The sequence below is a fragment of the Camellia sinensis genome, chromosome 7 (assembly GCF_055761805.1).
Source record: "Camellia sinensis isolate YWXY chromosome 7, ASM5576180v1, whole genome shotgun sequence".
Lineage (NCBI taxonomy): Eukaryota > Viridiplantae > Streptophyta > Magnoliopsida > Ericales > Theaceae > Camellia > Camellia sinensis.
This window is the reverse complement of record NC_138967.1, coordinates 125,508,057-125,522,867: the sequence shown is the minus strand read 5'-3', so window position 1 is coordinate 125,522,867 and position 14,811 is coordinate 125,508,057. Positions and strand designations below refer to the sequence as shown.

Genomic DNA, 14,811 nt, shown 5'->3' with positions numbered 1-14,811 from the left:
GAATACACCCATCCAGTATGTCCTGTGTAGTGTTGGACGCTCGAGCGGGGGATTAGCCGCTCGAGCGGGAGGTTGTGAGTGACGCTCGAGCGGGGAGTTGGGAGCTCGAGCGGGGACCTGTCTGCAAAAACTTCTGGGAATGTGCATCCGCCGCTCGAGCGGGAGTTTGGCCGCTCAAGCTGTCACGCCCCACTTTTTTATTACTCGGAGTCATTACCAAATTCTTTAACTTAATTCAATTTCAGATATAACATGCGGAAATAAACTCATACATTCAATCCGTAGAAGTGATTAACAATACTCTCATTCGTATGCAAAGTAAATATTACATGAACTAACTTAATAAATTGCCCTTGGGCTTACATCATTAAAAGTACAAGAAGAAGGGTGTAACCCTTTACAACAATGGCATTCCGCCAACATAACTGAGGCCCCGTGGCCAACAAATACGAAGATCCAAAACTTGTAGCACACCCTGCTAAACACCTGAAAAAGATTCAACAACGTGGGATGAACATATAGTCCAGTAGAGAACTCAACATGCTCCTTAACAATAACAACATTACAGATAGCTATGATCATGAACACCCATTCTCATACTAGAATAATAATGTGACAGTTTATACAAAATATATATATGAATATATATATGAACTTTTCTTGAAAACAATCATTTAATTCACCGCTATAAGCGATTTCTCCTTCCTTTTTCCTTTCATTAACCCCCGTTCCCAATCTTTTATAACATTAACAGCTACTTAGAAAAATAGATTCATTAAGCCCGTTACTCTTCCATTTGCCACACATACAACAGATGTGCCTTTTCAAAACATATTTGGCATTTCAATGCAATTCCAATTATATCATAATTATCCATGCACACCTCTATAAAAAGAGAACAACTCAACTACATACATAAAATCAATCAATGAGTCAACTCGTCCCTCCAACACTGTAACAAATACAATCCACAATGTTTCCAGATACACTGAAACAATAACAAAACAACACTGCACTACTAGCTATATGCGTAGTAAGCCAAAGATACACTTCTCACCACAATCTACCAGTTTACCAGGCGCTAGCTGGAAGGGTATGGTACCTTAGATTATCAGCGCGTCAGTTCTCCAGGCGCTAGCTGGAAGGGTATGATACCTCTGATTATAAGCGTTGAACACATAAGTGTGTGGAGTCCATCCCCTATCTTCTCACACACACTGGAGTACAGCCCCTCTCTTCTCCCCAACCGGTATACAAATATAATGTAATTCAGCATTTCATTACATATGATGTTCAATCAACAATGGTGTAATACATACACAACAATTCAACACAACCTTATCATCCTCCACCGATGACCAAAATCTCCAGATGCATGCATATTATACATCTATTAACAGACCCAACTAACATGAGATTACAAAACTCAGCAACAACATGAACATGGTAGTTAAAGCTATACCCCACACAAGTGTGTTCAATACTCAAGATACAACATTCCAATTTTATTATACTTGTTTCAAAATACCTTTCCCATTTCACAAAATGAATTCCACTTCCTTTGTTTTCACAAAAATCATTCCCATGGACAAAAGCCATACTTCATTTAAATTGGCTACATTCTTTTCAAAGCCATTTCAAACTAATTATGCACATTAATTCATAAACAATAAATTAGGGTCTTTCCTTCCTCTTTCTCAATATTGACCAAAAAGGCCCAATTAACATCAACAAACAACAATAACCACAATTAAGACTCAAAATACCTAAGTATTTTCCCAAAGATCAAAACCCCTCAATTAATTTATTAAATCAAATAAAAGAAATTAGGGTTTCCTCTCCTTTCAACAACTGCATGCTAATTAACACTCCAATTAGCCCAAACCACAACTAATGATAATAAACCCAAATTCAACAACCAACCCCACGTTCAGTCCCAATGATTTTCACAAATCCAACATGATACCATTTTTATGCAATACAAAAACTACCACATGTCTATCTATAGACGAAGTATTGAAAAGAAACAAGGAGAATCCCTACCTCGAACGAAGAACAAAAATGGAGAAGATGACCCAAAATCCAAGTGCTCCAAATCCACTATTTTTCAGATTAGAATGAAGCCCAAGCCGCCCTCTATCTTTCTTACAAAGAACTTAAGATGAATTCACACTAGAAGTAGATGAAAACCTAGAAAGAAGATGAGTTTAGAGAGAGAGAAGTCGTACCTAGGGTTTGGAAACTAGAAGAGGATGAAAAGACTGATCAAAACCCGCTGCTGCCTATTTAAACTGGACAGGCTCGCTCGAGCGAATACTTGGTCTCTCGAGCGACCAGACACAGGAAAGCCTCGCTCGAGCGAAGAAAAGCTCGCTCGAGCCAAAAACTCGATGCTTCAGGTCTGCAACCCAGAAGCTCGCTCGATCGAAGAAACTCTCGCTCGAGCGAAGAAACACTGCTCTCAGGTCTATACTAGACGCAAACACTCGCTCGAGCGAAGAAACCCTGGCTCGAGCCACCAGACACAAAACTCCACGCTCGCTCGAGCTACAGACATCTCGCTCGAGCGAAGGACTAAAAACCTGGGCAGCAACCACCTGCTCCCAAACACACCCAACCTGGAACGAACAAGTCCAAAACATTCTATAACTCAAATTTAAAGAATTAAAGGACAGAAACAAGTTCAAAACAACAACCGGAATCCACGGAACTAAGTCCGAATACTACAACCAAAGGAGAAAGAACCGGGATCGCTATACAAGCGGGAGTCTGTGAGTGGCGCTCGAGCGGGGGTTTCCACGCTCGAGCGGGGCGACTGTTATAAAAATCCGAGACCCGACTTTCTGGACCATTTTTCATCTCCCTTTTGATTCTAAAACCCTAGAACCGTCTTCTCCTTCTCCCTACACACCTTCTCTCTTAGGTTTGATCTACTTAGAGTGTATTTCTACCCTAAGTCCTTTGTTAAAAAGATAGAGTGGGTCGAGGGCTTCCGTTTAATGTGAACAATCTTGGGTTTGGAGCACTTTGGTTTTTCGTCATCTTCTCCATTCGAGTTCTTCGCTTCGAGGTAGGGATTTCCTACTCCATATTATAGGTTTTGCTCTAAGTTTTGGTATTTTGATATGTTTGGGGTTGTTTGGTAATTTTGGGAAAAAACCCTTGTTGTTGTAATAAATTAATCTATATAATTAATTTAGGGAAAATTGGGGAATTTAGTAGAATTCATGGAATTAATGAATTTATTGATTAAATGGTGTAGTTGGTTAGTTTAATCACTCACCTATGAAAATGTTGGAATTATGTTAGTTGATACATTTATTTCCTGTTTAGAAATAACTATTTTGGGCTATCGGTGGAGGATAGTCGTGATTGTTGTAGACATTGCATGTGGATTAGGGAAAACTGAAACTAATCACATTGGTTAAGTCATTGATTTAGACTGTTGAATTAATACAGAAAATACATGTATTGATTGTGTGTTGTATATGACAAGTGTTTAATACATTGTATATGCATTTTTGTTTGGGAGGAGATAGGGGATGTACTCCACGGTTTAGGGGAAGATAGGGGATGGACCTCTAAACCGGATTTTGTTTGGGAGGAGATAGGGGATGAACTCCATTAGCATCACTATTATGTGTGCTTATTGATATTGAAGTGTTTTTACATGTTATTGATACAGCACTAAAATGTGTATCAAACGAGAAGTATGAAGTGTTTTGACATGAGCCTGAGTCTCATTTGTTTTGTTGATATTGGAAGTAATGTGAATATGATATATAGTTCACTGTTGTAAGTGTGGCCAAGTTCTGAGCCATATTGATAATAATGGAAAGTGAAACGTGTCATAGACATTAGTGTCATGAGACTGTATAATGATACAATTGATTATCTTGGTTAACCATCTATTGAATGCTATTGCTTTATTCAATGCTTATATTTGGTTTAGTATATTTCTACTGGGCTGTGGCTCACCCTATATGGGAACATCATTTTCAGGTTCAGGTGATAAGCTACCTCCAAGGACTTAGCTTGGGAGAATTCGATTTTTGGATTTTGAAGACTTGTCTTTAGTTATTTGTTTTTATTTGAGATTACATGTAAACATTCAAGCCAAGGGCTTAACTTGTAAATGAGTTAGTACTCATTCTTTTGTGTCCAAGTGTTAGCTTGGAAAGATGCAAGCCCTTAGGACATTTATTTTGATGTTACATGTGATGTCTTTCAATAAAAGTACTCTGATGAATAACTCAAATGATTCGTTTTCTTTTATTAATGCATGTTAATGTTATGTATATTATGGGTTTAATTTGAGGGCGTTACATGGTGAAGGAAGGTTCAAAGAGCTTAGTCCCTTGGTAGTTTCACTCGTGATCTATTTTATCTTTGTCTGCAGTTTATTTTTTCCACTACCATTGATAGGAAAATTAAAGCATGGCTCTATGATTGCTTAGAATCGAGAGTGGATTATGATGTCCCTGGACTTTGGCGAACTCCAATGGCATATAGCGCTGAAGGAACCAGGTCTTACTTTTCTCAAAACCTAATTCTGGCCAGTGCCTTATTATTCTTTTGTCTTCTTCACTTGAATTATATGGGTATTTATGGGAATGTCATTGCAGAGTCAACATGATTAGTTGGAGGCAAAGTTTTTCGAGAAGAGAGCAGCCTTTGAAGCTAAATACCAGGGCACACCCATATTATTTTTTTTATTACAATGAGAAAATATTAGCAATTTTTTATTTTTATTTTTTTGTATTGAGTTAACATACTGTGTTTTAAGATTTTTGTTTTCGGTTATGGAAAATTGGAAAATGAATACTGATTCATATTATATATAAATTTTGAAAATGGTGAGAGATTATAGGTCTGTTTATTTGTTTAATTTTTCTTTTGTGAGGAAAAATGTTTGCTTTGAACAAATTTCAAAAATATCATTAATTATGAATTTTTTTTCTTTTTAAAAAAAAGAAGAAAAGGTGGCGTTTTTCATAAAAACGTCACTAAATGTCGTCATGATTACGTCGTAATTAACTCTTCTGACGGAAATAGTTAACAAATGTTAAGAATTAGTAGTGCTTTAAAAAACACCATCTAAAATCTATAGTGGCGTTTTCAAAACGTCACAAAGATATGACGGTTGTCATATCAGCGACGAATTTTCTAAACGTCGCCTTATCGTTTTGCTGCATTTTTGGTTTTTTGCGGCGTTTTAAAAATTAAAACGCCGCTAATTCCTAATTTTCCTACAGTGTCATCAATAAACTTTCTGTTTTTTGCCGATAAAAAAATATATATGAGATTCTAAATAGGAATGGCAATGGGGCGGGGCGGGGCTGGGGATCACACTCCCCATCCCCGATCCCCGATGTTGAAAATACCCCCGGCCCCGATCCCCGACGGGGAACTTATCTCCGTCACCGCCCCCGCCCCCGCCCCTAATGGGGATCGGGTTTCCCCGACCCCGTAAATTCCCCGGCCAAAAAAAAAAAAAAAAAAAAAAAAGAGAGAGCAAACACAGCAGCTATCATCATCATCAACATCAACAACAACAAAATATATATCTATATCTATATCTATATCAAGATCTTGAGAACCAGTGTGTATAAACATAGATATATATATATATATGTGTGTGTGTGTGTGTGTGTATATATATATTATCTCAGAACCGTGGCTATAGATCTGGAGACGAAGCAGAAATGTTCATCGCGATTCAGATCTGGAAGGAGCCTTCTGTCGCCGATCTCCCTCTAGATTTCTCTGTCGCGGCTTCGATCTGAAGGTGGTCATTCATCTCAAGCTGCTCACTCATCTCTCTGAGATGAGAGAGAGGGAGAGAGTGTGTTTAGAACTTGAGAGTAGAGAGAGAGTGAGAGTTGAGAACTGATGCTAGATATTAGATATAATAGATATATTAGATATTAGATATATAGCCTTCTGGTCAAAACATATATATAATAGTCTAAACATATATAATAAAGCTTAAACATATATATATACATACGAGATTGTCGGGGACGTTCGGGGCGGGGCCGGGGTTGGGAACCTATCACCGTCCCCGGCCCGAAAATTATCGGGGATTTAATTTTTAATACCATCGCCGGCCCTATGGGGATAATATTCGGGGAAAACCCATTCTAATCGGGGTCGGGTCCCCGTCGGGTCGGGTTCAAATTGCCATCCCTAATTCTAAATGTCATTCTATCACAAGTTATATACCCGCACCTTGTAAAAAATATAACTACGGCGGTTATAATATTGTATTTTGTGTCATTGAGGTCATCAAAAATTTAATTTTGCTAATATTATCTGAAATTTTTTTAATTTCAGTGAAATTGGTTTAATTTCAAACGACTCTAAATCATTAATGGAATATAACTATTGTCCTAAAGGATGTGTCTGTGTCACTATGCGGTTCCTAGATTTCTTTCAGTGTAACCAATGTCATCTCTAGGACGTTGTAAGTTATGCTTCATCTTCTTTAATTATCATTTCAACAATAATTTTAATCGCTCATTTGAAATTGGATTAAATTAAATTCAAAATTTTGAGAACGAAATTATCAAATTAAAACTTGACAAAGGATGATAGTGACATACACTACAAGAAAAGTGGGCTTATGAGACGGAACTTTTTGCGATGGCACATTTGCCGTCACAAAAAGTCATTTTTTGTGACGGCATAACTTGCCGTCGCAAAAAATGTGACCTTTTGAGACGGCACAATTTGCCGTCGCAAAAAATGTGCCTTTTTGAGACGTCACAGCTTGCCGTCGCACAAAAAAAAATGTGACTTTTTGAGACGGTACAACTTGCCGTCGCGAAAAATGTGCCTTTTTGAGACGGCACAACTTGCCGTCGTAAAAAAATGTGACTTTTTAATAAAAAATAATAATAATAATGTTTTTTTCATTAAAATAAAAATAAAACAAATAAATTTTCAATCTATAATTAAAAAAATGATTTTTTGTAAAAAAAATTCATTAACTACCAAAAAAAAATTATTTTAACAAAAAAATAAATTTTTTTGGCGACGGCAACCCCCGTTGCAAAAAAAAAAAAGGTTAAACCACGTTTTGTTGTTTAAATTTCATTTGTGACCGAATTTTTTTTTTTCAATCCCGCTATGTTTCCCTCCCCCTTTTTTTTTCCATTACCGTTCTGTAACCCTCCCAACCCAAACAAAAAATCCCCAATCTCAAACCACCCCGCCCAAAACCAAAAATCCCTAATCTCTTCTTATCCCCCTCTCTGTCTCTTTTCACCCATTTTTCATCTTCCTCTCTCTCTTCTCTCTCTCTTTCACTCATCACTCTTCTCTGTCTGTCTGTCTCTCTTTCTCTCTGTGTGTCTGTCACTCATCTATCTCTTCTCTCATCTCTCTTCTCTCTCTGTCTCTCTCTTTTCTCTTTATCTCTCTGCTCATCTCTCACAGTCACTCTCTCATTTATATCTTTTCGCTCTTTTTTGTTCTTTCTCTCTCTCTTTGTCTATATCTTTTCACCCATTTTTTCATCTTCCTCTCTCTCTTCTATTTCTCTGTCTTACTCATCAATCTTTTCTCTCTGTCTATTTGTCTATCTGTCTCTCTCTCTGTGTCTTTCACTCATCTATCTCTTCTCTCATCTCTTTTCTCTCCCTGTCTCTTTCGTTCATCTCTCTTCTCTCTATCTCTCTTATCTCTCATCTCTCTCTGCCTCTCTCACTCATCTCTCTTCTCTCTATCTCTCTCTCTGTCTCTCTCGTTCATCTCTTTTCTCTCTATGTCTCTCTCGCTCATCTCTCATCTCTCTATCTCTTTCTGTCTCTATCTCTCTCGTTATCTCTCTTCTCTCTTTGTCTCTTTTTCTATCTCTCACTCTCTATCTCTTTATCTTTTTGTTTCTCTCTCCCTCTCTCTCTCTCTCTTCTCTCTCTTCTCTCACTCTCTCCCCTCCACTATGTTCGTGTTACTCACTCTCTCCCTTCCGTCTTCTCTATTTACTGAGCTCCCTCTCGATTTATCTATCCACTACAAGAAAATCCACTTTTAGCGACCACTTTGTCTCTCTCTCGCTCATCACTCTGCCTCTGTCTCTCTCTCTCTCTCTCTCTCTCTCTCCTCTATCTGTCTATAACTCATCTCTCTCTCTCTCTCTCTCTCTCTCTCTCACCACCCATCTCCTTTACCACCTTCACCATTACTGCAAATGTCATTCCACTACCACCATTACTACCACTGTCGCCACTTCACCTCTACAACTACCATTACTACTACCATTGCCACCAATCCACTACCACCACTACTACAACTACCACCACTGCCATTACTACTACCATTACCACTACCATTACCTCTCCTTCACCCCTGCCACTCCATCTACTCTACCACTAGCAGAACTTCACCACTAATCTCCTTCGCCATCACCACCATCATCTCTTATCCACCACCTTCACCACCACTACTGCTCACTCTTCTGTACCACAAAAAATTAGTTCATGATTTTTAATAACCAAAAAAAATGGGCCGCAGAAAAATATTTTTCATTGACCACAGAAAATTAACTTTTATTTTAGTGGAAAATATTTTTCATTAAAATATTACCCCTACTTCTACCAAATAAAAAATAATAATATTTTTTTTCATTAAAATAAAAATGAAACAAATAAATTTTCAATCTTAGCAACTAAAAAAAAAAGAATTTTTTTTTAAAAAATTCATTAACTACAAAAAAAGATATATTTTAACAAAAAATAAATTTTTTTGATGAAGGCAACCCTCCTTGCAAAAAAAAAAATTTAAACGGCATTATTTTGTTATTTAAATTTCATTTCTAACGACAAAAAAAAAATTAATTTTTATTTTTTATTTTTTATTCCCACCCCCTTTTTTTTCCATTCCCCCCCCCCCCCACAACACAAAAAATCCCCAATCTCAACCCCAAAAATCCCTAATCTCTTCTTACCCCCCTCTCTCTCTTGATCGACGACGAGCGGCGGAGGAGCAGCGTTGTCGTCGTCGGAGCAACGTTGGAGCAGCAGCAGATCTTCCGATGTTGCCTGGCCTCACCAAGTCCTACCCTGTCGCTCCTTCTTGTATTCATAGTTTTATCATAAAACAGTATCTGATATGTGTTCAAGTGTCTGATGATTTGATTCCTGAAAATATTCTCTGTTTATTTTGACTAGGTTATTTTTGAAGGGGTTTATGCTTTGCACCATGATATCAGAAAATCACTAGATTTGTGGATTGCTGTTGTAAGGATGAATGCCACTTCATTTCTGAGGCTTTATATTTTATTTTTTGGTTGATTAATCTTCTTGTTTCTCGTTATCTTTATCAATTTCTTTTGGATAAGTAGAAATACTTGTTATGAGATAACCGGCTGTTTGAAAACAGGTTGGAGGTGTTCATTCACATCTTATTTCTCGAGTTCAAAGGGACAAAAGTAGAGTTGGGTGCTTTATGTCCCAAAATGACATTATGACGACAGTGTTTCCAATGTTCCAGCTGCACATTGAACCACATCTTGTTCATGCACATGTTAGTAGATTCGAAACCATTTGAGGCTTATTATTGTTGCATAATTTATTGTTTCATGGTTTTTTGTCAAAGAAAGAAAAATCATTTTTCACTCTGAAATATTTTAAAGGCTGCCATGGCTTTTTTATATTTGACTATTTTGAACCTTTTTTTTTTTTTTTTATCAAATCCAGTTTAATTTTTTTTTTTTTTTTTTTTTGTATCATTGATTCAGAAGTATCATAATTTTGTGCAAAAATTTTGATATATGATATTTGTGAGATTTAAACCAGGGTAATATTGATGTAGTGACTACATATATCAAACCTTTAGAATTACTCACTGCAGGTTATGGTGGATAATTTCTTTTATGCATGCATTGCCTTATCTTTGCTAATTATTAGAATTATTCTTTAGCAGTAACAGGCGTGAAGGTGAACTATTTCAAATCAATACATATATATATATATATATATATATCTTTCGTGAAGGCGAACTATATATATATCTTTTGCTAATATATATATACATTGATATTTCAAGAAGGTAGTCGTATTCGTATCATATCCTTATCAGATGCTAATACATTTTGAATACTCACAGGTAGTTTCTAAACGTCTAGTATTGAAATTAATTTTCTTGAATTTTGACAAGTATTGGATACTTTTGGATAAGTCATGTATCTAAACTATTATGAAACTGAGATTGTAATATTTCTTGCATAGCTATAGAGTATAATTGTTAAAATAAAAACAAGAATAGTTTTAAATACTCAGTTTATCTCTAAAGCTAGAGTTTCTGTCCATCTCTCTCTCTCTCTCTCTCTCTCTCTAGAAAATTGGGGACAATCGTCGAGCGCCATGGTTCATTTCAAAGCTAAAGCTTAAATCTTTGTTTTTTTGTTGTTTGTGTGTTTGATAATTGTATATTTGTGATATCGATATCAATTGAACGTGTACTGATTTGATTGTTGTTTTTTTGTTTGATAAATGATTTGTTAAGCCTCAAGGAGATTACATAGAGCTTCACAGGAAGAGAAATGGCTACCGCCATGATCATTTTGAGCGCAAACGAAAGAAAGCAGCTCGTGAAGTCCACAAGCGATCTCAGATTGCTCAGAAGGTTCAGTTTCTTCACTTTTCTCATGTATGTATTTATGGAGTTTTGTGTGGAAGTTCTAATTTTGTGCTTCAATTTGAATTGAGCAGTCTTTGCGTATTAAGGGTAAGATGTTTGCTAAGAAACGCTATGCTGAGAAGGCCCAAATGAAGAAAACGTGAGTGTTTTGTTTCTTTTTAATTTTTTTTTATACATTTACATGTGTTTTCATTTTATTTAATTAAGATTTTGATTCTATATTTGTTTTTGAATCCTGAATTTTAATATTGATGCATTGATCCGTAAACCGTAGTGGTGTTTAAAATTAGAATTGTCAGGTTTTAGAAATAAGTTTGTTTCTTTTTGTCTTTGATGAAATTAGCAGTATCTTTTGAGGAAAAAACATCTCATCTTTCTTAATGAGTTCTGAGCAAGCTTACCCTCCATTTTAGTTAAATGCAAGAAAGTTTCCAGCATTCACTGGGATAGTCTTTTCATCTAGATGGTTCTGTATGAGTTTGATAGGCGTTTTCGGGTTCTCTTGCTGCAGAAGAGTTCAGATATGGTCAGTTGCAGTAAGGTCCGCCACAGTTTGTCTTTAACCTTATGGACCATTCCCAATTTTATGACACGAAATGTATGCTGGTTCTGTCTTTTCTGACTTTATTTCAATTGTTATTTAGTCAGTTTCTCTCTGTTTTACTGTGATTTTGGTTATTATTCCCGACAATAAGGTCCTTGGAGTCTATGGTAGGGGCTGGTTTTTACATGGCTCACCATTGCATTTGATTATGATAAATCATTACTATAATGCACACTGACAATGTGTTGTCAACCCAACACAGTAATGTACAATTACAGGGAAACTCCCCCCCCCCCAAAAAAAAAAGAGAGAGAGAGGAGAGAGAAGCCCTTGAGTAGTGGAAAAGAAATAATTAATCTATGCTAATGTAAGAGAAGCCCTTGAGTAGTGGAAAAGAAATAATTAACCTATGTTAAGGTAAATGATTAATTGTGTTGTAATATTCTATTATTTTATGGTATTTTATTTATCATGTGTTGTGGGAGATCTATTAAATTAATATAATAATTATATATTATGAGAAAAATATAAATTATGATAAGATAATATAATCATCGTATTGTTATTAAACAAAGATTTAACCCTCCCTGAAACATGCCGCAAAATCAGTAATGCTAGAGATTAAAACCCAAATACAAAAAAATATAAAAAAAAAAATTTAGTGTGATCTAAATTTATTTTAAATATGATCACACTTGAAATGAATTTGAATTATACATTAGTTTTTTAGATTTTTTTTTGTTATTCTTAGTCATCCTCCAATTGAGCTATTGTTAATAAATAAATAAAATAAAAAAATTCGACAATAGTTATACGAAGAAGAGAGGAGAAAGTCCAAGAAATGAAATACAAAATATATGTTACTTTTTTGTTTTTGGTTTTGGACCAATGATAACTGGAAGAGATGTTAAAAAAGAGAAAAAGAAAAGTTGAACTATAAAAATGGAAAGGGATTAAAGTGAGAAATGAAAGGCAGAATGCAAAAAGAGTAGTGGTAAGAATTATGAAAAAAAAATATTGTAAAAGATTATTTACTTTTGGATTATAAATATAATAAAATATTATATACTAATTAAAGATGAAAAACTTTTATGAAATTTTTTTATAAAATATTTTATGATATTTTTTTCATAATTCATAATATTATTTATGCCTGAAATCTGTTCAATGCACCGTTGTCCTGCCTGAATTTGCCCTTCACATAATTCATAATATTATTTACGCCAATGTTTTCCCTAGTACACATTTCTGAAGTCAATCATGTTGTGATTTTTGTTATTTCATTCCTTTACTTAAACATTTTCTTAATATCTTTGTTTGTTTGTGTGTGTGTGTATATATATATCATTCTTTTTTTGTGTGTGTATATATATATATCATTCTTCTTGTTTTCCAATTGTAGATTGTTGTCATTTATACTTGTTTAACGCATTATGGTTTGAATAAACAACCTTTTGGCTAATTTTCCACCATGTCTACAGGTTGGCTATGCATGAAGAATCATCATCCAGGCGAAAGGTGGATGATGATGTTCAGGAAGGAGCTATTCCTGCCTATCTGCTTGATCGTGAAACGACGACACGGGCAAAGGTATGCTATTTTTATCTAAGATGATAGTACTTTTTATAAAGTTCTCCATTTTATGGATGTTAAGTGTAAATATATGTTGGCCATGTACCATTATTGATTATCATATAATGATATTTGTAGGTTCTTAGCAACACTGTAAAGCAAAAAAGAAAAGAGAAAGATGGAAAATGGCAGGTTCCTCTACCCAAGGTAGGATCAGCTACAACTTTGTACATAGTATCTTTCTTGCATGTTTTTTTCTTGAATTTACTGGATGCCTTTCTTATTTTATGTTTTCATACCCTAGTGGACCTCTTTTTAGGGAAATTCGCCTATTATAGGAGTGCAAATGGGGAAGATGATGTGAAATTGTTAATAACCAATTATGTATTTAAAGAAAATAAAAATGCCAATTTTCAGTTCTTCCCCACACCACAGAAATTAACACATAATTATATTTAAAGAAATTAACCCATAATTATATTGTTATTAATTATTTTTATTTTTTGTTTTCAGATATTTCCCCAGTAGTAGTTTGCTTCTTGTGGAATGCAGGCGTATGAAGATTGCGATTAACTTTTGTTTTTGTTATCCACGGAAGAATCATGATGAAAACTTTTGTTTTTGATTTATGCTATTTTGAATTGTGAACAACATTATGTATTTAAACATTTTATATGTATTATGCAACATTATATAGTGGGATAATTTTACTAATGTATTGTTATGAATGGAAGAATATTTTTATTATGGATGAATGGAATTTTTATATTATTATGTAATTATTGGTTTCTTTTTCAATTATTTTTCATTTAATACAAGTAATTTTCATATTTTTAATAATTTTATTGCAATTTTTTTTTTTTTTTGAGACGGCACCACGTTGCCGTCGCAAATGATATCCGCACTAGCTAAGACAAAAGCCTTTTGCGATGGTACTCTTTGCTGTCGCAAATGATATCCGCACTAGCTAAGACAAAAGCCTTTTGCGATGGTACTCTTTGTCGGCTCAAATAACGCCTTTAGCGATGGCAACATAGTGTCGTCTCAAAAAATCTCAAATTTTTTCATATTAATGGTATAGCGATCCCGGATTTACCCTTGTTGTATAGTGATCCGGACATGTGTCCGTGGATGTTGGTAGTTGTTTATTATCTTGTTTACATCCTTTCTTACTTTGTATTTGAGTTATAGGATGTGTTGAGCGGGTTTGTTACAGGTTGGTTGAGTTTAGAAACCAAAACTAGTTGCCCAGATTTTTGGCCTGTACGCTCGAGCGAAGGTGTTGGCGCTCGAGCGTAGATTACGTCCATCCAGTATCTTGTTGTGCAGTGTTGTGAGCTCGAGCGTAGGGTTGGGAGCTCGAGCGGAGTCCTGGTTCTGCAAAAGTGCTGGGCGAGTGCATTCTGCGCTCGAGCGGGAGGTTGGCCGCTCGAGCGGAAGTCTGTGAGTGGCCGCTCGAGCGGGGTGTTTTACGCTCGAGCGGAAGACTGGGTTTAAGTCCCGAAATTGTGACTTTTCAAATCACTTTTTGCTTTCTTTTCTCTCTCTTACTTTTCCAAAAACACCATTGTTGAGCCTCTCACTCTAGATACTACCTTCTCTCTAGGTTTTGATCTAGTAGGAGTGATTTGCTCGCCTTTGGCCTTTACAAAAAAGTTGTTGATCGTCGAGGGCTTCATTTTAATCTGAAAATCTCGGGTTTTGGAGCACGTTGGGTTTTGTCGTCTTCTCCTTTGGAACTCCGAATTTGAGGTAGGGATAACCTACTCCTCTCTATGGGTTTTGTCTTTAAATTTTGGTATTTTGAGATGTTGGGCTTGGTTGGGTAATTTTGTGAAAGTTTGGGGCTTTTGTGTAATTTTACAAAGGTTGGGGTTTCATTCATAATAAACCTAGATGCATGTTTGGCATGAAGAAAATGGAATGATTGTTGAATCATTGATGAAAATGGGACCTAAGGGTTGAAATGGTAATTATGGAAAATGGCCTAATTACATTGTTTAATTAATTGGGATAATTAATTGATGAGAAATGAGGAAATGAAATGTTGA

General features: G+C 35.6%; 1 protein-coding gene across 2 annotated transcripts; it reads left to right on the top strand.

Annotated features, from left to right (window-relative positions):
- The first annotated feature begins 9,190 nt into the window (after positions 1-9,190).
- Positions 9,191-13,474, top strand: LOC114309498 (uncharacterized). 2 transcript variants are annotated; one of them, XM_082877133.1, is made up of 7 exons: positions 9,191-9,242; positions 9,385-9,528; positions 10,510-10,629; positions 10,716-10,783; positions 12,670-12,778; positions 12,899-12,967; positions 13,274-13,474. In XM_082877133.1, the coding sequence occupies exons 2-7, from the start codon at positions 9,451-9,453 to the stop codon at positions 13,286-13,288; spliced, it is 459 nt and encodes a 152-aa protein (XP_082733259.1). In that variant the 5' UTR covers positions 9,191-9,242; positions 9,385-9,450; the 3' UTR covers positions 13,289-13,474. The 2 variants fall into 2 exon arrangements, with proteins under 2 accessions (XP_082733259.1, XP_082733260.1); XM_082877134.1 differs by lacking the exons at positions 9,191-9,242; positions 9,385-9,528 and adding an exon at positions 10,298-10,370.
- Positions 13,475-14,811: the final 1,337 nt, after the last annotated feature.

Coding starts and splice junctions, on each gene's coding strand:
- LOC114309498 (XM_082877133.1), top strand. CDS start 9,451: ATGTCCCAAAATGACATTATGACGACAGTGTTTCCAATGTTCCAGCTG. Junction 10,630..10,715: donor GATCTCAGATTGCTCAGAAG/GTTCAGTTTCTT, acceptor TGAATTGAGCAG/TCTTTGCGTATTAAGGGTAA. Junction 10,784..12,669: donor AAGGCCCAAATGAAGAAAAC/GTGAGTGTTTTG, acceptor CCATGTCTACAG/GTTGGCTATGCATGAAGAAT.